This window comes from Alligator mississippiensis, chromosome 12 (genome assembly GCF_030867095.1).
Source record: "Alligator mississippiensis isolate rAllMis1 chromosome 12, rAllMis1, whole genome shotgun sequence".
In the NCBI taxonomy this organism is placed as follows: Eukaryota; Metazoa; Chordata; order Crocodylia; family Alligatoridae; genus Alligator; species Alligator mississippiensis.
Window position 1 is genome coordinate 60,874,685 of NC_081835.1, and position 23,653 is coordinate 60,898,337.

General features: G+C 46.6%; 2 protein-coding genes across 2 annotated transcripts; one reads left to right on the top strand and one right to left on the bottom strand.

The window, feature by feature from the left end:
* The first annotated feature begins 41 nt into the window (after positions 1-41).
* SURF2 (surfeit 2) lies at positions 42-4,759 on the top strand. Its single transcript, XM_006260885.4, has 6 exons — positions 42-157; positions 361-515; positions 1,261-1,364; positions 2,498-2,686; positions 3,289-3,461; positions 4,658-4,759. The coding sequence occupies exons 1-6, from the start codon at positions 74-76 to the stop codon at positions 4,739-4,741; spliced, it is 789 nt and encodes a 262-aa protein (XP_006260947.1). The 5' UTR covers positions 42-73; the 3' UTR covers positions 4,742-4,759.
* A 402-nt stretch (positions 4,760-5,161) lies between these two features.
* SURF4 (surfeit 4) lies at positions 5,162-22,609 on the bottom strand. Its single transcript, XM_006260884.4, has 6 exons — positions 22,417-22,609; positions 12,575-12,761; positions 11,943-12,019; positions 10,113-10,156; positions 8,874-9,060; positions 5,162-8,179 (listed from the first exon to the last, which is right to left on the bottom strand). The coding sequence occupies exons 1-6, from the start codon at positions 22,462-22,464 to the stop codon at positions 7,913-7,915; spliced, it is 810 nt and encodes a 269-aa protein (XP_006260946.1). The 5' UTR covers positions 22,465-22,609; the 3' UTR covers positions 5,162-7,912.
* Positions 22,610-23,653: the final 1,044 nt, after the last annotated feature.

Genomic DNA, 23,653 nt, shown 5'->3' on the forward strand with positions numbered 1-23,653 from the left:
TAGTGACAGCGCGTCTCTATGGTTCCGGCGGCCGCGGGCACTTCCGGTGGGCGGGGCGCGGGGCCTTGGGGCCATGTGCGCGCTGCCCCAGGACGTGCGGCGCTTCCTGCAGCGGCACCCGGCGCTGCGCCCGCTGGGGCCGGGCGGGGACACCCGGGTGAGCCCAGGGGCGGGTCCCCACGCGGGGGAGCAGCGCGGGGGGGGTGACACGCGGGGGGGTGCCGCTGCGTGGCAGCTGGTGTTCAGCTTTGGGTGGAGCAGGAATCAGAAACCGCCCATGCCTGGACCGTTGTCCAGACCCTGCGTGAGGGGCGGGTGCAGGAGCTGGCGTCTCACACGTCTCTTCCCCCCTCGCCCCAGGTACGCTGCGAGCTGACGGGGCATGAGCTGCCCTGCCGGCTGCCCGAGCTGCAGGCCTACACCAGCGGCAAGAGGTACCTGCGGCTGAGCGGGACACCTGGCGCCTTCAACTACAGCGACTACGAACCCCACATCGTGCCCAGCACCAAGAACCCGTGCGTAACCCCGTGCTGGCGGCTGGGGCAGGGAGGAGGCCTCGGTGCTTTGGAGGGAAGCTGCTTGCTGGGCTGGGAAAGCTTTTGCAATGCAGCTTTGCTGGCTGTTGCCTTCGAGCAGGGGTGTCGAACTTGCACAGGCCTCGGGGCAGCGTCGAACTGTGCGGGCTCCCCTGGGCCCAGCAGGGCAGGTCTGCGTTCAGGCAGCAGAGCGGGTCCAGGGATGGCCAGCAGCCAGGCAAGCGAGGGTGGTGTCTGCATAGCCCTCTCTCCCCCTGTTGCTGGTGGGCATGTGCAATGGGGGCCTACGCACCCCGAATCCTGTGGCAGGACATGCTCCACTGCCCACACCGGTTGTCTGCTGGATCAGCAGCAAGCCGGCTGGAACGGTTCCGTAGGCCATGTTTTGACGCCCCTGACTTAAACCGCCCACCCAGGAGCAATGTGAGAGGCAAGGACTCTCACAGGTGATGTCTGTTATTGGGGCAGCTGCTTGGTTGGGACAGGCTTAGACCGCAGTGCCCTCCTTCGGGTCTCCATCTGCTTCTCTCTCAGAGGCCCAAGATTTGTGATATCCCAAAAGCTCATCTAAATCTATCCCCACCATAAAAGAGAGGACCCACAAGAGTCTGAGCCTCTTGCATGTTTTTTGGACCGTCACGGCTACAGCGTTGTTTCATTACTCAGACGTGGACCGTTCCATTTGCTGACTTTGCTGTGCTCACATCCATGTCTCTTCCTGTAGACACCAGCTGTTTTGCAAGCTCACGCTCAGGCACATCAACAGGGTCCCGGAGCACGTGCTGCGTCATGTCCAAGGGAAGCGCTATCAGAAGGCGCTGAAAAAATGTAAGTGGTGCTAGCGCCTTCTGCAACATCTTTCTTGATCTGTACTCGTGGCGCCCAGCCTGGTAGGTGGGAAGTGTTGGGGAAGCTCTCGACAACTTGCCAGTAACAACAGCACTCCTGCCTGCTGTTTGCAGTTTTTTTCTCTAGTTGGCAAAGCAGTGTCTTTGCTTTAGAGCAGAGGTTCTCAGACCTTTTTGTACTGCAGCTAATGCTTAAATACAGAGGTTGTGCAGTGGATGCTTTTCTATCTATGGCATCATGTGGTATCTCTGGCATTAACACTGAACATACAATTATGGGAATGCCTAATATTTTAACTCCCTGTCAATACAGTTTAGCAGCTGGAGAAGCCAGCCCTGAGGGATTTGCCAGCTGTCTGCATGTCCCAGCTTGAGCACCTTACGTTCAGCCACCAACTAGTGGAAGTTTGGATGGTGGCTTATATCTGTGGGGACTTGATGAGAGTCAAGATGAGCCTGGCAGTGTTGTTTTATCAGTAAAGGGACTGAAGCTTGTAGATCTCTGGTGGCAGTGTTTGGCTCAATTAGGTAGTGACTGAATGCCAGTCCTACCCGACGGCTGCTTGTTGGCCTGCATGTAGTGAGCTTGGTGTTCCTGGGAACAAGTGTTTGCTTTGTAAAAGCCAGCACCCCCTACCATGGGAGGTGTTTGTGTTTGTGTTTGCATCCCAGAAGCTAGGTTTGAATGGAACGTGCAGACTGAATTGCGCTGCCACCGCTAGAGGCATGTCCTGGTCAGAGTAGGAGCAGGGTGTGAAGGAAACTGCAGTGCTGGACTTCTCTGGACAGAATAGACTTGGGTCTCTGGGGATGTTTGGCTCTTGCAAAAGGTGTCAGGCTCGGTGCACACCCCTGCTACAATTGCTGCCAGGGCAGCAAGATTGAAGTGCGCGCTCCCATTTTGCATCCATTGGCTTTGGTGTCTCCCTAGGTCTCTGCAGGGGCATGGTCTGTGAAAGGTGCAGTTGCAATTCATACTGCACTGACTAGCTACCCAGGACCTTGCTGTACCTCTGGTTCGCTATCTTCCTCTATTAGGCCAGCAAGCTGCTGAATTGCTTGCATTTCTGTGTGTGATCCTAGCTGAGTCCCCCTGTTCTGTTCCCTAACTAGATGAGGAGTGCCAGAAGGAGGGCACGGAGTATGTGCCTGCTTGCCTGCTGCAGAAGAAGCGGCAGCGGCGGCATGATGACCAGCCGAAGGGGAGCAAGCCGCCGTGCAAGAGGGGGGATTTCTGGGAGCCCGCGTCCAGCAATGAGGACGAGGAGGACAGTGACGACAGCATGAGCGACCTGTACCCACGTGAGCAAAGCTTTGGCGTTTCTGAATATTGTAAACGGACCCCCTCTCCTCCCTCGGTCCTTCCTGGCACTCACTAGAAAGGCAAGTCTGTTTCAAGTGCAGGGGGGCTGGACCCGATGACCAGCCCCTAACATCTACGAATCCCCATTAGCAGCACAGGGAGTGGGATGAGGAGAGGACTTCTTGGTCATGCGTAAAAATGGGCAAGACTCTATGGAAAGAGGCAGAACTTTGCTACTTTGAAAGGGCAGCAGCAGGAGCGGGCCAGGATGGCAGTTCTGTTGATGCCTGGCCAGCGGGGAGCCCACACATTAGAGGATCATGGGCTGAACGTCTCCTGTACTTGGATTACTAAGGGTCCTGGGCCCATTGCTACTGATGTGCTGTCAGCTTATTTGCCTTCCAGGTGTTTCAGTAGTAACATACCAGTTGGTCACTGAAGGCCTTTGGTGATAGAGGTTGGAGTCTAATGCTTCAGCTTGGTCCGTTCCCCCATTAGGATGTCCCTGAAACCCCTGTTAGGATGTCTCTGAAGTGGAGTGAGAGCAGGTGCCCGTGTGAAGCAGAATCTGGCCCCATCTGGGTCTTGCCTTGTGTTTTAGCTGAGCTCTTCCCAGAAAAAATCCCAGCAGCTGCAGGACGTGGGGAAGACAGCGACGACTTTATGACAGACAGTGAAGAAGACAAGGCCAAGCCGGCTGGGGAAAATGGGGATGTGAATGGGGAGAAGAGTGAGAAAATGGACCTGGATGGACAAGGCAGCAAAAGGGGAAAGGTGAGTGCTGCACTGCTGTGGAAAGCAGTGACCCGCGTTGAGCTTGGGACATGAGGTGAACCTCTGTATGGGAGCACAGGGACGGTATCCTGCATGTTTGCACCAATAGTCCATCTGCTCTGCTGACCTGTGAGAGGGGCAAATGAAAGCCTAACATTTCCTTGCATGGAAGTTTCTAACAGTGAGCAGCTGGCGTAGACCATAAGCCTACCATTTCTTGGTAGACATTCATCTTCCTGAGGCTCTTTGTTCCTGTCTGTGTAATTATCAGATCTCCATATCAGCCCTCCTACACTTTGCTTTGAAAAGCAAGGGGATTGGGCTGTAAAATCTCTTCCCCGCATTAATCAAATCCCTTGACATAGGGTTAGTATATTCGCTCTTATTTCCCCAGCTCCCTTCAGTAACTACCCAGATGCTGTACAGTGGATCTCCTCCCCAGAGTACATCTCTGTCCTGATCCTGCACATCTTTGCATCCAAATCCCTGCTGTGTGTTTGGGAAGCAGCTGGACTTCATGGCCCCTGTATATAGCAGGTATAGGGATTTTGGAAAAATCCTTGCTGATAAGTCCAACTCTAAAAGAAAGTCCTGAGCGAAGGAAGTGGATTCCTTGCTGTTAGGAACATGCCAGTCTTGGGAGATCAGAGTCTGTGGTAGTTTGATTCACGTCTGCAGCCAGGTTGGCAGTACAGGAAAGCTTTGCTATTTGCGGGTTTGGCATTTGCGGTTTCAAATATTCGCGAATGCCGAATTCTCATTTTAAATGCACTTCATACACTTACAAGCACTCCTCAGGAGCTTTGTGATTGCTCCCGCTGGAGCTGCGTCCCCCTGCCCCAGCGCACATGAACGCAGTGCCTTATTTGCAGATTTCGCCATTCGTGGGGGGGATACAAAAACGTATCCCCAGCGAATGGGGAGGGTTGCCTGTATTGCCATTTAACGTGACGACAAAGCGGAGGAAGGGTACAATAGCTTGCAGATTGTAGGCAAGGGTTGAGGTAAGGAAATGCCTTGTCTTTGGCTGTGTCCACGTTCTCTGCAAACAAGATCGCGTTGACACCCAGCCTAAAGACGGTGAAGTCTGGTGGGGCCCAGGTGTTTGCTTTCTGGTCCTGGCTACGCGCCATTTCATGCCAGCCCAGAAAGACAAAGAACTTCTTGAAAAGTGAGGTGAACTATTTTTTTCACAGAAACAATCGGGTGCTTTGAAGAAGAAATTTAAGAGTCGCCATCGAAAACCCAAGAGCTTCAAGAAAGCAGCCAATGGCAAATAAAGTTATGTAAATGAGAAACACGCTACAGGTCTAGCTGGTTATTGTGGAGCGGTGCCAGTGTTCATCCCCTAGATGGGCAGAATGGAGGGTGACAAAGGTGTCTTGTCTGCATTGTATGGTTGCATTCCTTTCTGATAGAGTAAAATGGAGCAAACAGGTTGTGGGCATGCTTATTATAATGACATGACTCGAGAGACACCAATGGAGCCCTCACTTCTGCAACCATGAGTTACCTTGTGTGGCTATTGTACATCTTTCCTTTTCTCTGACTTCACTGACCTGGTTGTTAGTAAGTGGAACAAAAATGAAGCACGGGAAACACTAACTGCTGTCTGTCCTCTTGGAGATAAGGTACCAGTCCTGAACAGTGTCCAAGAACATCCTCGAAGGGTCGGTCACTAACCATGCGCTCAAAGTGGATACAACAAAGATGCCATCATTTTATTTTGATTGTTTCCAAAAATCAAAACATTTTCAAACACAACTAAGGTACAAAATACATCATAAAATGGGAATTTATACTTATTTTCTTTTTTCCACATAGAAAGCAAAAAATATATTCAAAATGGATTCCAGAACATTTTGCAAAAGCCAATCAGTAGAAATCCTGCTTTTGAATAGGAGGCTTTTTCATTCTGACCAGTGGTGAAATCGCCATCAGTTTGGGGAGATGTCTGGGTACAGCAGCATCTGTAGGGGACAGCTAGCTCTGTTGCAGAGGACTCTTGCTAAAAGGCTATGGCTAGTTTTGTGCTGTCTTGAAGAGCAGCGTCTTTTTATTTATTTATTTTTTAAACAAAAACCCTTCACTTAGTACTGAATGATGATACTGTACTTGCAAAATCCCTGCTGCAAAGGCTACTGATAGTTACTTTTCCTAAAAGGGGAAAATTCTTTTTGGGGTGCCTGGCTATCGTGGAGCTACAGGCAGTCTCTTTGATGAGAGGACTTTATTTTCACAGATCAGTTAGTGTCTGACTGAACCACTTCTCTTCCAAAGCAATCAAACTCCTTTAGCTTGGAAGAACAGGAAGAATCAGAGGTAAGAAAGCTAACTAAGGGTAATAAGAAAACCCGGCTTCTATCTATTTAACATATAAATACAAGAATCATCCACAGCAGTTAAGAGTGTTGGGAAGGGTCTGTATCTCAGGAGACTGTTGTGTTTGTGTATGCTGACTGTCAGCACGGAAGAGAAGAGATTGTACCTGCGGTGCGGCAGAATGCCCCGGTTTCCCTCGCGATGAAGACACAGGCAGTGTGAAAGCAGTGGCGAGAGAAAAGTCTCTTGCAAATTCCAGGAAATAAGGCAGTGGTGGGTTAACATACCATTTGATTTTAAAAGAGCTTAAGAAATTTCAGCAGCAGTGCTTTATCTAACCACGAAGGCCAGTCTTCCTTAACACCCTGATGGCATTAGCTAAATGTTCGTGAAAGCTTTTCTATTTGTCATCAGACGTGGGGAGTAGTTCTGGTTTCCAAACTAAAGCTGTTTAAGTTGCACTGTCCAGGTCAACACTTCCATGCACTGTATGTTCCTGTTAGCTACATGAGAATTACATGCAGATACTCAAGTAGCAGTTCTTTGGTTTCTTGGTCCAGCAGCTACCCTATGTACCTTACCTGGCTACTAGTTAATGGGAGGTCATGGATTTAGTACCTCACTAAATCTTCTTAAGGGGAATCAACGTACTTGGCTAGCAGAGGATGAAACACTGCTTCTTTGCACGGTTTCTAGATATGTACGCAGGAGGCGTAGGCTACCCCAGTGAAAGACAAAATATATTCCTTCTTTTCTCTCAGCCCATTAAACTGGAGGACTATCCCCCCTCCCTTTCAGTGAAATGATCAGAACGTAAGAAGGACTAAGTTAGCATCTGATTAGCAAAGAGGTATGAAATTCTAGTCTGCTGCTGCCAGAAGCAAGGCAGACTGGAACAGAGACTCAAAGGGACAAGGTATCACAGAGCTAACAGCTGGGTACTATTTAGGACTAGATCAACAGAGCCTTGGCAGGAAAATTTTCCCTGTGTCCACGAATACGTGCAGAAATGCCACAGCCCTGCCCCTCCTCAGAAGTCTACAACCTGACACTGCAAGCTAAGGTTTTAAAAGCCTTTGCAAGAGAGACTGACAAAGATACATCAGGGGAGAAGAGGACAGATAGCCTAGAAGCACAGACACTGCTCCTAACCTGCACATGCTGCAAAACACTTTCAGAGCTTTCAGCTGAGTGCACAGAAAGGGATCATCATCCTACAAATTGTGTTTACAACACTAACAGCTCAGGTTGAAGGTAATAGAAGAAAAAATGGAAGTCAAAGCTGGGTTGTAGATAATGGAAGAGTCTCTTGGGAAGAGCAGTATAGCTTTGCTCTTCTGACAGAGGAAAAAAAAACACTGAATAGGATTGATGTTGGCACAGCACTTCAATAACCTTAAATGATACTCCCCAAACTCCCTTATTGAACTCATATAAGTAATTCAGCATCTTTACCTCTTTTGTCCCATAAGGAAGTGATATCTTCCATCTTCCTTAAAGGAAAAAACCTTTTCCTTTCCTCATCTAGTGAAAAATGCCAAGAGCTGGGCTTTGCTTTCTCTCTTCGTGCTGTTTGGCTGTGGAAAGGGTAGATAATACTGTATTGTTGTTTTTCTTAAACAATAATTTCTCTTGGAGTAAGGTTTCACTAAAACAAACCATGCTAAAGCCAACTGCTGGCATTTCTGATGGGACAGGATTTTGAGTTCTGATGAGGGAATTAACTCGTTTAGCTGTAGCTAAAATGTAAGTGAGGATTAACCCAACAGCACACTGAATGAATGATATGGTTGCCTCTGCTCACAGTACTTTACATTTAAAAAGCTGTTACAGGCAAAAGGGGCAGTGACTCTTCTATTGCAACACTGAAGTACTCAGAACTGCAGGTTCCTTGGGTTAGTTCCAATTCTAAAAAAGTTAAAACAATAAACCTTAGCCATGTCCCTCCAAGAAACAGGATGCATGTATTATTGTACTGGTGCCACTGTAAATCAGATTCTCAAAACATCTGTGCCTTTAACAGGGGAAGGGGGCCCATTACGTGTAAAGTGTTGGCAGTTCTTGTTGAATCCATAGAGAATCAGTCCTGGACTTAAGGTGTCATGTCCTAAGAAGTGCTGCTGCTCCTGTTACCACTCTTTTTTCTTCTCATCCATGGAGACACCCCCCGGACCGAGGGCCACCACCAGGAGGAGCCCTCCGATGACAGACATGGTCTGGAAGAAGTCGTATTTGAGGAAATCGTGCATGGGCTTGTAGACGGGGATGGTCCAGAAGGCGTTGAAGTAGATGTTGATGGCAAACAGCCAGATGACCAGAGTCAAGGCAGCCAGCTTTGTCTTAAAGCCAATTGCCACCAAGATGATCAGGGCTGTGCCCACGATGTTCTGCAAAATCTGCAGTAGCACAGAGAAGAGAACTCAGAGTTAACGGACAGATCGTAGCAACCTGTGGGTGCAGGAGGTGGAGGTGTAGTCACTCTAGCAGATCTGGGGTAAATGCAATTAAAACAGGTGCCTGTGACTTACAAAGATAAGCACCAACCTATTAGTCATTAGATTTCTTTAGCTAAAGGTCTTTTGGGGCTGCTCTGTGTTACCTTTAGCCATGCACTTGGCTGCAATGATACAGTGGCATGATTGTGAGCACTGGATGCTAGGGGCAGAATTTAGCTGTGGGTATCCCTTCTTCCATCCCCAAGGTAGCTATTTGGGTACCGCTACCTGCAGTTTGATGTTGTAACCCAAGCTGTTTACGTGTTGTGGTGTCTCAGCTAAAGCTTAAAGACAAGCCTGGAGAAACAAATCTTACTGCTTGAAACCAGGAAATATCAGTGCAAAGAAAACTAATACTTGCCTTTATTTGCCTCTAGCTTAGTAGCTCTGAATGCTTTACGAACTCAAATGATCCTAACGCTCCTGAGACACTAGCAGTTTTCCCATGTCCAAGGTATAGCCATATAGCCTTATTTAAGGAGTCCCAGCAAAAATCAACAAGGGCTTGCACAAATGTTCATGGAGCAGGCTCCAGGGCCACTCGGAAAGCAGCAGAGCCCAATGCTTTGACACTGTCTGGTGTCCAAATACTTACAGAAAAGAAGCTGGAATCAAAATGGAGCAGCGTCATGAACATAAGAACCAGCAGCACGCGTCCACCCAGCTGCATGTACTGTTTAGGAGAGCTTTCCCGCATAGTAGGGACGCCAGCAAACATGCTCTTCCCCTCGGAGCGTGACTCAGCCAAAAGCAGCAGCAAACCTCCCCCCAGTGCAAGGTTCCTAGAGAGAAAAGGGGAGACAACAGATCTCCATGTCAGTGCAAGTCCCAGGACAATTTATGAGGGGTGTAACAAAGAACTCTAACGCGTAAAAAACAAATCTGTGGTGGGGATATGCAGTAATAGCAGCTTCTTGAGGCAGACTGCATCAGCAACATTTCTTTGGGGGGGTTTTATGCCTGTTATAGCTAAAGTTGCAGATGTGTGGAGGGTACAATTTCTTCTGTATGCATGGTTACCAAATAACGAATAGTAACATAGACCTATGCAGGCTGAAAACGACTGTCACAAAGAAGCTCCTCTTTCTGTTTGTGGAAATCCTGCCTGTCGAGCCCAGGAGCCATCACAAAGCGTAAGGTCTGAATCACACACATTGGGCATGTTAGACTGCCGACTGTTCTGGCACAGGTGTTTGGTGGCTGTGCCTTTCCACATCAAGTCACGTTTTAAGAATTGTTCTGGGCTCAAACCTGCAGCAGGAAAACAATCCAATTCACTTCCAGCAAGAGAAGCCAAATGTAGGAACTTGGCTAGCTGCTGTCAGCCAGAACTTCTTCACAAGAAGATCCATGCTCAGAGGCCCAACTCTGCCTTTCCCCTTAGGAAATCTGAGAGCCATCATTTGCAAATGATAATTTGAAGTGTCAGGGTCATTTTTGGTATCTGCATTTAAGTTCAGTTGGACAGACATATAGCATCATTCACTTTTAACTTTTAAGAAATAAAGTAGATCCCCAGTCCACAAAAAAACATTAGTCTCTCTGATCTCAGCAAAGATATGTGGCCCAGGCAACCTGTTCCTGATACTTTAGGATTAGTCTCTGCATTTTGTACAACATGTTTTAGGTTTTGCTTCTGACTTCTTAAAGTTGTTTGCTCACTTGCTACTTCGTACCAATGGGCTCCTCAGAAAATCACTACCTACTGGGTAAGTTTTTACTGTATACAGAGGTGATGTGTATAAAGAAATCTGGATTCCCTTCTTCCTGGAGAATGTTTCCAGAGAAGAGAACAGACACTGTTTACACGAACACAGAAAACCTAAAGACCTACCTCATCAAAAACTTCAGATCCCATAGTATGCTGTATGCAATGGTCTAGGCAAAAGAACACAAGTAGTTAGATGCTGTGTTATGGAAACATTACCATCTCCTTAACAGACAAAAGCTTTAAAAAATGTTGACGTCCATGAGATAAAAAGCAGAATGCAGAGACCAACAGCATCTTGAAAGGGTACTTACTTGGTCAAGCAGGTCACTTTGAATGAGAACCACGAGCAATTTTTATTAGAACCTGTTTTAGGTATACAAGATCAGGACCATTTGTTAACAGACAGGCTTAATACAGCACACTAAATCCGTGAATCTCAAAGCCCTCTGCAGACAGCGAAGCCTCAACAAGCTGCTGTGGGAGTCAGGTGTACGCACCATGCTGCTGCAGGGCAGAAAAGTTAAATTTCATGCCTGTGGTCAGGCCCAGTCGGTGACAAAGCTGTGACCACAGTCTTGTCCTTTAGCCAAAGCCAAGTTAGAACTAGGTCTTTTTCAACTAAATAGGATGTTTTATATCGATAGACTTGTGGCAAGCACTGTGGGGTCAGAACCAGAGCAACTGTAGCTCCCTGATCCAACAGGTTGATTAAAACTTAAAAGGTAATTTAAAAGTGGGACCTACTCTGGCCAAATGGAACTTAGATACTTCCAGCTGCACCGTCTCTAGCTGCATCTACATCCAAGAAGATCTTGCCGTAGGACACTTCTGTCTGGGTTGGTGTGAGAGATTATAGCAAGCAGAAGCGAAGGAGCAGGCTCACGGGAGGAGAATTCTTGAGAGTGGCTTTAAGTTGCATTAGAGGTGCCACTGATACATCAGTCCATACCGTATCGGCACCGATAAAAGGAAAATTGACATTATCAGCCATTGGCTTTTTTTGGCCGATGGTTGATAATGTCACTGATAAACGCTGTGTGCACGTACGCAGCCATAGCACGCAGGTGGCCAGGAAAGCAGCCTGGAGGGCAGTGTCCGGCTGGTAAGTCTGTGTGGGAGAAGGGGTGTGGGCCAGATAGAGGCCTCCATGATGAGGGAGAGAGTGGGGCAGAGGCAGCTGCTGCTCAGCTGGGGTGGGTTGTGGGACAGAGTTGTGGGTGGCTTGTCTGGAGGGCAGGAGGGAAGGGGCAGCTCTTATCACTGTGTGCACAGAGGTATGTGCCCCCTGGATTTATGCACCGGGTGAGGGTGGGTTGCTCGCTGCAGACCTGGAGCCAGAGGCTGCACCAGCCTCTTCCAGGTCAGGGGGCCTGGGCCAGGGCTGCAAGCAGAGGCAGGCAGTAGCAGTGCTGGGAGGGGTGGCTACAGGGTGGGCTGTAGCCACCTCAAAATTTGCTGTAGCCCCTCCTCTCAGCACCGCTGCTGCCTTCCCCAAGCGCAGCCCTGTCCCAGCCCCTCTGCTGGGACGAGGCTGGTGCAGCCCCCGGCCCCAAACTCACAGTGGGCACCCTGCCCTTGCCCCATGCACAGATCTGGGGAGGCAAATGCCCCCCATGCCTCCCCTGAGGGTGCATACAGGCAGCACCTCTGTGCCCCCTGGATAAGCCACCCACAGCTTCATTCTACACCCTGCCCCGGCTGGCCAGCACCTGCCTCTGCCCCATTCCCTCCCTCAGCTCTGTATGCCCTACCCCCCCAGACTTAGTGCTAGTATGCAGCCTGGCCAGGTGGATTGGTATGGACTAATATGGCTGGTTAATAATCGGTCATCAGTACTAGCCGAAAAAAATCGTTATCGGTGCACCCCTAATTTACACAAATTGTCCTGGTGGGGTTAGAGAAGAAGATCTGAAAGATAAGATTTAGGCTTTTGGAAGAGTTAAGGCCTCCTACCTGTAATGCTATAATGCCAAACAATCCAAAGCAGGCATACTGCACAAAGTTCCTGCTCAGCACCAGGATACAGCCACCTGAGGAAAGAAAATGAATTGTTACTGCATTTGCAGCTCATACAGGAAATAGTGGTTGCCCCAAGGTTTTAAATTTAGCAGGTTCAGCATTTCACTCAAGTCATTATAGAGCTCGTTATTTTAATTTGCTGTTGACTACAGAACGCCTCTGGGACTCTACTAAGGAAGTGCAGCAGAGGATCAGATGTATGCCTAGTTTAATCCTTGCTAATGCATTAAAGTGACAGCTCTTACAAATGCTGCAAGAAGTTAAATACAAAGAAAGCCAACTAAGTATTGAACCACATCCTGCTTTTCTTGGGGTGAGCAAAAGGTGGACCCACCACCACCACCCAAAACAAACTGAGGCTGTTTCTAGGAGGAGATTGTGAAAGGACACAAAAGGAAAAAACCTTTTCTTTTCAGTCTGTACAACACCAAATTGCAACAGCCTAGTGGTCAGAGAAATATTTAAGTGGGCTTCCCGCGGTTCGATGATTCACAGTAGTACGCAAGCCAGGGAGGCAGGCACGGGAGCACTCTGGCATCTGCCTTAACAGCCTCGGAGCCACTTACTCAGCTGTCCGAAGAGATTGATGAACACGAAAATGGAGGCCAGGAAATAGCCACAGTTCCACGTGGCGTCAATGTAATCCCTCTGCTCGCTCCACTGGAACCACATGCGGATGCCATCCTCCAGGAAGGTGCTGATCAGACACAGGCGGGCCACGTGGGGAAGGTACTGCTTCGTCACTCTCAGGAACTGGAGGGGCACACCAGAGAGTGAGCAGAGGAAGGGCAGAAGGAGCATTGATCAGGCAAATGATAACCATGCACTTCTCCAGACCGTGGGCACATGCATATGCAGCATCAAGACCACGATTGACATAGGTATGCTGGGGGCGGGACTGGATACAGATGAATCCTGTTGCTCGGAGCTTGTAACCCTGTTTCAACTCCCTGGTCTAAATGAACTTAGTAGAAATATTGGCAGTACAGTCAGGGAAACGCATTCAGGAAATACATTTGTTTAATGAGCACTAGTTGTCAAGGGAGCTCCTGTTATTAGGAACATGATACAGCATCAGGGCAGATTCATATGATAATAAAAGCTTTTGACTAGAGATATAACCAGGCATTGATCTTAATTGACTTCCCACATGTGGTTCAATTCCAACTTCCATCAAAATCACACCCCACGCTCCATGATGAACTAGGCGGTTATGTTTAACTACACTTCAGCTCAACCCAGTATTTAAAATTCATTAACATTGCCATGATGCGATTGGAATTGAGCGCACATCAGCTCTTCTGGGGAGTCAAAGTTATGTCTGATCCTGTATAAAGAATGCTGAAAATTTACTCTGGCTTAGTCGGCTATTATACTAATTACAGAGAAACAGATACTGGTGAGTAAATACAAAGATGCCCTCGGGGTCTAGACTTTTGTGCCATTGGTACAACTGAAAGATACATAAAAGCATGCAAATATTTATCGCAAATCTAGTTAACTTTTTCTGCCCTGTCTCAGCTGGTATTATACACAAGCCTGTGGGTGCATCTACACTTTCATTAATGAGCAGTGCCTCTGAGCGTTAAAGTTGAGTACATGCAAAAGGAAGTACTCAATAACTGTGCAGTAGGCTGCTCTACTGTGCATTAACCTAATAGCATGGTTTTTGCCGTGACGCTGTCATGCGCCGTCAGCCTAATGCACATTAAGCGTCTCGTGCAGACGTGCCCTGTATTAAGGAATGATCAGAGTGCCATATCATATCCTGATGGGGCTTATCAGCTCATTGGGAAGTTTCATGCCCCAACACAAAATTAAATAAATAAAAAGGTCCTATTTTCAAGGTATGCAGAGGGGCTCCTCTGCACGTACTTAGAAGGACACAGGGGAAGTCTGCTACTTCATACAGCAAATGGCTGTGATGATTTTAGGCAAGCTGGCATGTGCACAGCTAGGAAAAAGTAGGGGTTGAATTCATCCATTCCACCATGGAAAGTTCAGTATCATTGACTCAGTCAATGTGCTCATCATACCTTGTTAACAACTTGTGTATCGAAGGGATGGGGAGAAGGAAGGAACACTACTTTGACAAACTACTTATTTCTTAATGGCCTCGAAACCTGCAAACAGCACATTTCACTTACGTAGGAAGCAATTATTTTTGTGGGGCAAGCAATAGTACCAGAAGACATTTGGGAACTGAAGAATGCCTACTAACAGGAAGTAAAATAATGTATTTGGGGGCCTCGAGACATCTCTAGAGCAAAAGTCCAAGTACCGAATCCCACCCCCCTTCCAGTACTTCAGTTTGTTAAGCATGTAATTTTAGCAACGTCTGCCAGGTGCCAGGTGGAGCAAATATGCATGGTTAAACAGCTGCCAGGAAAAGGTGAAGCAGCAGCTTCATACATTCTGATTACATGGGTCTGGACTGAACAGCATCAAAACCAGAACCATGTGTGTACATGCGTGTCTGTGCCTGTGACCTCTAAATGCAAAGCTACCACTTTGCAGATTCCTGCCATAGGACAAGGAAGGGACTAGGTTTTGTAATGTTGCCTCGGCCCACACACAGAGCATCATGCGTCTTAAAAGTGTCTTGTTATGGGGCTGCATTTGATACAGGTATCAAATTAGATTTAATATTCAGTGTTAGAATGAAAGACCCCCCCCCCTCCAACCCCCACATATGCCAAGATATTTTCCACAAGTAATGTGGAGCGCCATGAAGACAACATTCACATTGGGCACATCTACACAAGACATTTACTGCACATTAGCCTAATAACCCTGTGCGGTAGCATGTCACGGCACAAACCGCGGTAATAGCCTCCTGCGCAGTGTTATTAGGCTAATGCACAGTAAGCGTCATTAAATAACTGTGTGTCAGTGCTACTGCGTAGTAACTCTAGGTACTGCACATTTAGTTTAGGACTTTATTAAGGAAGTACTAAACTAAATGTGCAGTATCTAAGGTGCCTTAATGAACGTGTAGACGCACCCGCTGAAGCGGGTATCTGCCTCGTGATCACCGACTGGCATGAAGGTTTCTTCTACCACAAGTGTAGAAACCTTAAAAGGTTATGCTGGGTCAAGTTTTGTTGGTACAATTCAACTGACTTCAGTGGTTTATATGTACAGACCATTAAGATCTCATTAAGATGTCAAGTAAAAATTTATGTTGACAAAAAGATTAAGTTAGTTTCTCCTAGGTTATACTGTTTAGTTTATTCTCTATTTTACTCAGGCGGGATAATGCAGCTAGACCTGTGGGTTTCATTTTCTGTTTCCAGTTAATACCACTTGGCAGGTCTGCTTCAAATGCTTTGGGTTTACAACACAGGGGGAGGGAGGCGGAAGGAGAGATTCAAATCACAGTTAAAAATGTATGCCCATCACAACAGTTAACCAATAGTTAGAGGCTGCTTTGAGTACATATTAATGACCTAGCTTACTGGCTCGCTGTAGGTCAGTGAGATAAAGAACAAAATTAAGACAGGCACACTTAACAGTTAATATCAGAAGAGCAAACCCTACTCGTGTTATGTCACGCGTATCCACGTGTAGTCTGAAGGGTCAAGATTCAAGCTGATTAAAAACACACTTTGAATGCCAAATTCAACCAAGCACACACTGAATGTTAGTATTTCTGGCCTTTTGAACATAAACTTGGATTAGTGAATCCGAACGGTTTCTTAATAGCTTTGTCATTTAATAATATGCAAGCCACAAAATATACAAGGCCGACGTGACCTAAATTAATTGAAGTAAATATTAGAGAGGATTGTGCCCGTTTGCATCATCCAAAACTTGAAGTCAATCAAATAGTATTTGGACGCTGGCTATGCACGTACCCATCTGACCCCAAGAGGAGGGGGAGAAAGCCCTCAGGAGTTGATGGCTGTTGCCTGCAAGATTTTATCATCATATCTGGGTCTTCAGCTCTTGGATAAAAGTCACCATTTGACTACTGGCCAATAACTCCTAGAATATTGTTTGTTTAAATATAAATGTCATTATTTTGTTTCAGTTTGTCTTTAGATGATCATTCTGTGCCCAGGGTGCAGTTTCTGTTTTGCTGCTGCAGACGCAGCCTTTAAACAAGTTGACAAGTCCCATTCCCAACATTAGGCAATCATATAGGACTTTGCCCTTCTTTCAGGGGAAGCAGCCACAAATCAAGTTTCAAAGGCCCTCTTGCCACTACAAAGACCAAATTTTCATACCATAGGCAGGGTCTAAGCAAATATAACACTCAAATCGAAAGGTAGATAGTGCGGTACAAGCTGTTCTCTCTCTACAGCAAGTTATAGTCCTCAACTCCAAAATAACCTCCGATGTCGTTTGCGTGATGCGATTTACATTTGCTGAATTTTAACCAGGAGGAAAGAGCATCCCTCTAATTATCCGGATGCTTTCAAAGAGCCTGCCAAGAGACTTAATTGGTCAGATCAGACAGGAAAGCCAAAATGCTAAGAGACCCTGTTTATTATGAGGGTGCTATACTGGAAATTTGTAAGCCAACAGAGCAGGCAAAGAATAAAATCAGAACTAGTCTGCCACTTTCTCTTCTTGAAACTAAAAGAGGATCTGGCGCTAACATACGTACATACAGTAGTCGAGAGTATGCAGCATGCAAGATCATATGAAGTAACAGCTGATTAGAGAGGGAAGTTCCCCATACAGATGCAGGAGAGGCTGACTTTGCTCGACCCTAGGAGGCTTTTCCTTTCTTTCAAATCAGAAATCCTCAACTAAAAGCAATGCATCTGACCTTTAACTAGCACAACTCCTTCTACTGGCTGAGCTGTAGGCTGCTAGAAAGGTGGTTTTCCTGTTAGTAAAAAGGCAACTGCCCCACTTACAGCTCCAAGTCCCAATAAAACGTGATATATTGACTTCTCAAGCCTGCACGGGTGCTAAGGTAATCCAAAGGAGTGGGGAAGTAGCCTCTGCGAAAGCTTCGGGGGAGTCATCTTTTCTAAGCGTGTGCAAACCAAACCCACTGGAGGAAACAGGCATTTGCTAGTATTTGAAGGAAGGAAGGAAGGAAGTGGGGGATGATGTTCTTTTAAGGACCCCAAGTGAAAACATGCAGTCCTGGGTTACCAATTGGGCCAGTCCCCAAATGGCAATATTTTTCCTTAAAAATACCATGCGCTCCATGTTTACAAGAAGAAAAAAGCATTCCTACTCCTGAAAGCAGTTTTTGGCTATTTTTCAGGAATAGTTCTTAAAAGCTGAAAATATTTAGAAAGATGGTTACTTTAAAGGAGGGGGTGCCAGGATTACTATACATCTAGATACGAAAAGCATGGGCAGGAGGAGGAATTATTTAGGCTGGTTGGTTCTGTATATGCAGTTGTGGATAATGGAAGACAGTTAAGAGAAAAAAAAAAAAAAACCAACAAAAAAGGGAAGATTTTTCCTGTGGGGCCATCTGGAAAGTACCTAGATGATCAAATACATTGGTAGCAATCAACAGAGAAGTGTGTTAAGCAGTAAATAGATCACAGCAACGGAGGAAAGGTGCTAATAGCCTGTCCTGGCAACAGATGAAGCAGGTGAGAAGGTGAGATCCGAAGCAGAGGGCAGCAAGATGGCAGTCCCCGAATATCAGCAGGAACAGAGATGTGGAAAGGCTCGAGTGCCAAGGAGTAGCTCTGCTTCCCAGACCCTACGATCTTTTGTCACGAGCTGTGTGGCCTTACCTTGTTGTCCCTTTCTCTGAAACCAAACCACCCTGGAGAGACCGAGCGAGGAAGCCACTTCCACCTAAACTTTCTACGTGCCCTCTCCGCACATGCAGCAAAGAGAACGTAGGCTATTTATTAAACATGACTGCCAGCTATCCAATCGGCTAAAAACAAGTAAGATCATTTGAAGGCGAAGGCGGGCACAGCGCTTATCAGTCTTATCATAACACAAACCATCCTCTGCCGTTCGGCCTACATGCAGCCGTATTTCTGCCAGTCACGAGGTCATGCGCAAGCATTGAAACCACCCCACGCAGCAAGTTCAGAGAATAAGCAAGTCCACATCAGAAACAACATATAACAAGTATAAGACTAACCCAGGAGACCTAGAAGAGGAGAAAGAAACACAGTACAGCTCATTAACTACAACAGTACAGGAAATGCATCAAAAGAGTCCAGTGATTTCAGCACAAAAGAGTGCACCTGCATGTAATCCAACCCATTTCAGTAATTGAGCGACGGAGACTAATTCATTGGAAGCTGGTGATTTGTAGCAGTGGGATGACCCACAGGAAAAGTCCCAAATGCCAGATCTAAAACTATCGTTCTTTGTGAAAGTTCTCCTCCAAATGTCTGAACTTGGCCTCATTTTACACCCTTTGCATACTGCATGTATCATCATTGCCCCTGCAATGTAGCCCCTTCTCATAGGCAAAATGCTTAACAGTTCAGAGCAGCAAATTAGGAAAAAATAACATCTCTCAAATTGAAACTATACAAAAACCAAACCAAACCTCACGTAAAGGGAGGAGACACGGAAAAACAGCATTCCAGCCTTTCTATGGAAAACTCTTTTGTTTATTCCTGAATTACTGATACGATATACGGAGTAAAAGTTACTACCTAGTGTTCACAACAGACACGCTCTTTTGGTCCTCAAGGTATGGTTTACTGCCCAGTACTCATGATAAATATACATCTATACACACACATTATATATATATATATATATATATATATATATATATATATATATATATACTATATTTCACAACAGGTCAGAATGTTTGGATATGGACTATTATACACCTATCTGATCTATCTATTGATATCTATCTATCTATTGTTAGGCAATGATAGACAGATAGATAGACAGATAGTCTGTCTCTGTAAACCTGACATGGGGCTACTCTTTCTCCAGGAAATTTTTATTTTACCGCAACAAGCACAAGCCGAGTGGCGAGGAATGTTTATAATCTAATCTCAGGCCAGACACAAAGCGATTTTCGATTCTCAGTCCAATCCTTTTTAGGGCACCACTCAGTAGTAGCACTGTTAGGTGTACAACAAACACCTAACCACAGTTCACAGGATGAACCCAGAGATTTCAAATAGGAATCCATAGTGTCATGAACATTCTGGTCTGAGTTATTTGCAACAAAAGAATTGCTCTGTTGTTTCTTTGTAGTTAAAGGAAAAAAATACCCAAAAAACAAGGAGTAATAACTAAGAGCCTACATTTTCCAAGGGGTGCTCTGAGTCTAATGAATCAGGTTGAGAACCACTGCTCTGCTCTAGCCCAGGCAAATCACTCCTTCCCTTGTGGTACAGCTCTCCATCTATGAAGTGGGAATGCCAACACCCTTCTTGCAGGATTAGACGATGCATACAGTGCTGGGAAGGCAATGCTGTAATGAGAACACAGGCTCACTCAGTCATTTCATAGAGTTCAGAAGGAGGACATGACATACCAGGATGTTTCTGGCAATCTCTCTCTCTCTTTAATTGGTTTTCCATAACAGATTCCACTTTCTCTTTGTACCCATAAAGGATCAGTGGACTTCCAAACATAATTGGAAGGACCAGATTTTTAATCAGAAAGTTTCTTCCGTCTCCTGTTCTTACATAAACCATCTCAGAACGCCAGGATTTAGGACAAAGTGACTGGAATGGCTGGAAAAAAAAAAAAAATCACAGTACTTGTAAAAGTTAAAACAAAGCACTGCACTTTCTGGCCCAGAAGCCTGGTATGTGCATCATGCACACTTCCTTTGCTCGGCTATAATCACATAACTGGTTTAGAATGATTCAAGAGTTTCTTTACACGTCTACATCTCTTTTTAATGGAATAAATGCCAAGCACACCTTGCTGTTTGTCCCATTTAGCTCTTTGATTTTAGCTATTGTCATTACCTGTATCACACTCTTGCCAAAAATCAGCCATTTCTACTCTAACCTACTTACAGCTCCCAACCAGCAAGTGGGAAGCCTGCAGATAAGGAAAAGCCAAACAGGACAGATGCATCTTGTACTACACACCCAGTTAGGGACCAAACATCAGGTCTGGAACTGGTGGCTCATTCAAGCTAAAGACAATTTCCAGTCCTCCTTCAGGAAAGTTCACCATCTGCATAACACACACTTAAGTGTGCCCTGTTCCCGCTGATGCTGGTTCATGAACTGCTGCTGCTACCCTGATAGAATTGGAGTTTTTAAATAGTATTTAGGCACATGACCTTAACCTAACTCCTGTTGATTTTGAAGGGAGTTTGTGGCTTGCATTTCTTGAGTGCGCCGGGTAGACAACTCTGCCTAAACTGCTGAATCAAACATTTTCAGTACACACTGATAATCCAGAGCTGGTTGCTGCACCTCTCCCTGCTGGTTTTATGTCAGAGAAAGTGGCTGATTCCAGCTGAACTCAGGTGTTATAAAAGGAGATGGGGAGGAATAAGGCTGTCAGTGAAGAGGCATCCAGTTCCAAGTAGTGACAGTCAGATTCAATGGCTCCCACCCATCACAAAGTCTCAATCTAATCCCAGTTGAAATGTTTGTTCCAAATGAACTAAGAGCTTCCCTAATGCAAAATGCCAACTCAGCAACATACAAGCAGTGTTTATTGTTTTGTAAATCTGCCCCCCTCACCCATACTTACGCGATTTCACTTTTTAGCACCACAGATGGTGTTTAGTGCATCTGAATGAGCAAGGGGCAATTATTTGGACCCACAGTCAGCTAAGGACTTGCCTGCAAAACGTAATAGCTGTTTTGCAATCAGACAGCGAAGTGTGTGCAGACATGATGAATATTCTGTGGTTCAGAAGCAGCACTTTCCAAATAAAATGGAGGTCAAATATAAATAAAAGTTGTTTCAATGAGTGTTATTCCAGGAAGTGGCAGACAGTACTTCTTAGTGGACAAACAGGCTTTTAGGAATAAAAGAAAGGTTTAAAAAAAATGTGACCAGAAATAGTCACCCAGGAATATATATTTAAGGATTAAAAAAAAGCAACTCAGTAGCAGCGAGCACTCAAGTGCCCTAAAACTTGTCAGAGGCTGGGAACACAGCGCAGCAGCTGTTTACCTCCCCTTCCCAAGGCCTGATCCTGACCGTCACAGTCCACAATTAGAACTGCTGAAATCAGTAGGAAAACAGCAGTAAAATCTGTCTCGAAGCCAACCATCTATCTTAGTGAGGGCAACAAATCTTTATAGTGGCAACCAGTTGCAGGCGTGCAGAGCTGCCAGGTCAAGTCAGACCTTCTCGAGCCTTGGCTATAGGCCGCCAGATGTTACTACCTGGTTTTAAATATACTCATCACCACGCCGACAAACATTTGCGCTTTCCAGCGGCGTCATGAACACAGCGACTATTTCATTCACGTTATTCCTACTCGCAGAAGATGGGAAGGCATCGCTTGCTGCCTATCTAAGAAACCTGTGTGAATCTGGGAGTCCCACAAGATGGTCCCTGCTGCAATAAACACCTGCAAGGACAATTTGAAAATGTCGTCTTGTGTTATCTTTTGTCTGGGATCGAAAGCATAGTTTTTGCTAGCCTGGACACCAACTAGAACTGGCTTGATGGTCATCTTGTTACCTGCCTGTTTTCTGTCCTATATGTTGCTTCCATGCCACCTGGACACTTTTTTGGAAGCAGGAAGTGGGATGGTCTTCCTTAGACCCCAGGAAAGTTATCCTTTTACTTACTCACGAATGGGAAGGAGCCAGGCTCTCAGGAGGGTGATCTCTAGCTGGGTTTAAAACCAGACTCTCCTTCTTCTGCAATCAATCAATCAATGAATGAGGGCAGGAGACAAGAACGATGCAACCGTTTTGTTTTTAAGGTGGGGGCCAAATTGAGTCCTTCACGGGTAATGAGTGACTAACACAAGTTTAGTCAAGGGGTGCGGCAGCATTGCCACCTTCTGTTTCAACAGTGCGATAAGCTTGTTAGCACCCCAAATCTCTTATGGGGGGGACTGATCCCCTGTTCTTATGGTTGGTGTAAATCAGACAGACCCCGTGGCCCTACAGAGGTACTCAGCCACCCACTAAGTGACCCCCCATTCAGGGCAAGGGGGATAAGTGGCACGGCCCCCTTTGCCAGACATACCGCTGACCGATTCCCATCGCCTGGGATTCTCCAGTCTTGGCCTCTTACCGGGTACACGCTGCTGCCCGTTCTCCTGGAAATGGCAGGACCTCATGGCTGTGTTTAATGAATCACCCATTGCTATTTCTTGCTGCGGGAAGGGGGTCGGAGAAGACCGCCCTATAGCCCCCAAGAAGTGTGTATTGCTGCCCGATCCGCATACAAGATCCCTGTAACTCTTGCAAAAAAAGGAAAACACCCAGATTCCCTGTGCACAGGGAGGCCTCCCCTCTGGGGAGAGGGGATCAGAGGGAAGCAGAGCACACCCACCCACCTGGTCTGCAAAGTCCTCAGCGGTGCCCATCAGATCATTCTGGCCCATGGTCTCAGCTGCAGGGGGGAATTGCTCCTGGCGGGGTGCCCAACACAGCCCTGCCTTGCTGCTGCTGCTGCTGCAAGCGCTGCAGGAAGTGGCTCTGCTGCAACTCAGGCTGCTGCTCTCTCCTGCTTCTGCCACGTAGGCCAACTCTTAAAGGAACCGCACGAGCAGCAGGAAGATCCCTGTGCAGGCAGGGAGGGAGGAGACTGCCTGGCCCTGACTCCCGATGCAAGCTTTCCTCTCTCCAGCATGCTCCTGACCCTTCTTTGAGAAGCCCTGCCATAATAGCAGGGCATGGAAGGAGGGAGGAGGAGGTTGCATTGTAAACCACACAAATCACCGACCCAAAATCAGAGGCTGAATTTGGGCATCAGTTTGGTGAAACTAGATTGTGCCGCTGCGGGGGCCTGAGCGGGGGGAGGCGTTTTGTGGATACCCTCTCAGCCATTGCACACATGCACAAGTGTGGATTTTTGCTCGGCAAAATTTTGTATCTGGGTATTCTTGTTATTCATCTCCAATCCCTGTTGGGGGTTGTCCTGTGCCCCCTCCCCATGACAGATGGGCGCTTTAACCTAATTTCATGAAGGGTGTCTACAGGGTTACCATATGTCCGGTTTTTTCCGGACATGCCCACTTTTTTGTGTCCAGGTGGGTTTTTTAAATGTGAACAAATGTCCAGGTTTTTGCTTTGCCTCTGCTTTCCTGAGCAGGGCTGGTGGGGCAGGGGCTTAGGAGGGGCAGAGGCAGGGCATGGGCATATCACTGCCCCTCCACCATCATATTCCCCTCCCTGCCACAGGTGTCCTTTTTGATGCTGGAAATATGGTAACCCTACATGCATACTAAGTTGACTTAAAATAAGGTGACTTAACTAGGTCAAGTTAAGCCACGTCAGAGCATACCCCCATACGGATCATTGCCATGGTGGCAGCTATCTCGTGAGCTAAGTCGACTAATGCGACTCAAGATAATACAACTTGGAGATGTGTTGTTATCTTGCGCTGTATTTAGGTCAGCTCTGCTCTACATACACATGTACGCTCTGACACTTAAGTCGACTTCAAAAAGTTAAGTTGGCTTAACCGTCAGTAAGGTAGTATGCGTGTACGCACCCTCAAACTTCCAGTGTGCAAGATGGGGTGAGACGGGCGGGTTGGTTTGTGTTGGGATGTGTTCATCTGTCAAAAAC

What these genes read in the sequence shown, in the direction of transcription:
- SURF2 (XM_006260885.4), top strand. Translation starts at nt 74, where the DNA reads ATGTGCGCGCTGCCCCAGGACGTGCGGCGCTTCCTGCAGCGGCACCCG. An exon ending in GTGCCCAGCACCAAGAACCC is followed by an intron (nt 516 to 1,260) that starts GTGCGTAACCCC and finishes CTCTTCCTGTAG; the next exon opens with ACACCAGCTGTTTTGCAAGC. An exon ending in CATGAGCGACCTGTACCCAC is followed by an intron (nt 2,687 to 3,288) that starts GTGAGCAAAGCT and finishes CTTGTGTTTTAG; the next exon opens with CTGAGCTCTTCCCAGAAAAA.
- SURF4 (XM_006260884.4), bottom strand. Translation starts at nt 22,464, where the DNA reads ATGGGCCAGAATGATCTGATGGGCACCGCTGAGGACTTTGCAGACCAG. An exon ending in GATCTGAAGTTTTTGATGAG is followed by an intron (nt 9,061 to 10,112) that starts GTAGGTCTTTAG and finishes TTTTCTCTCTAG; the next exon opens with GAACCTTGCACTGGGGGGAG. An exon ending in TTGATTCCAGCTTCTTTTCT is followed by an intron (nt 8,180 to 8,873) that starts GTAAGTATTTGG and finishes GTGCTACTGCAG; the next exon opens with ATTTTGCAGAACATCGTGGG.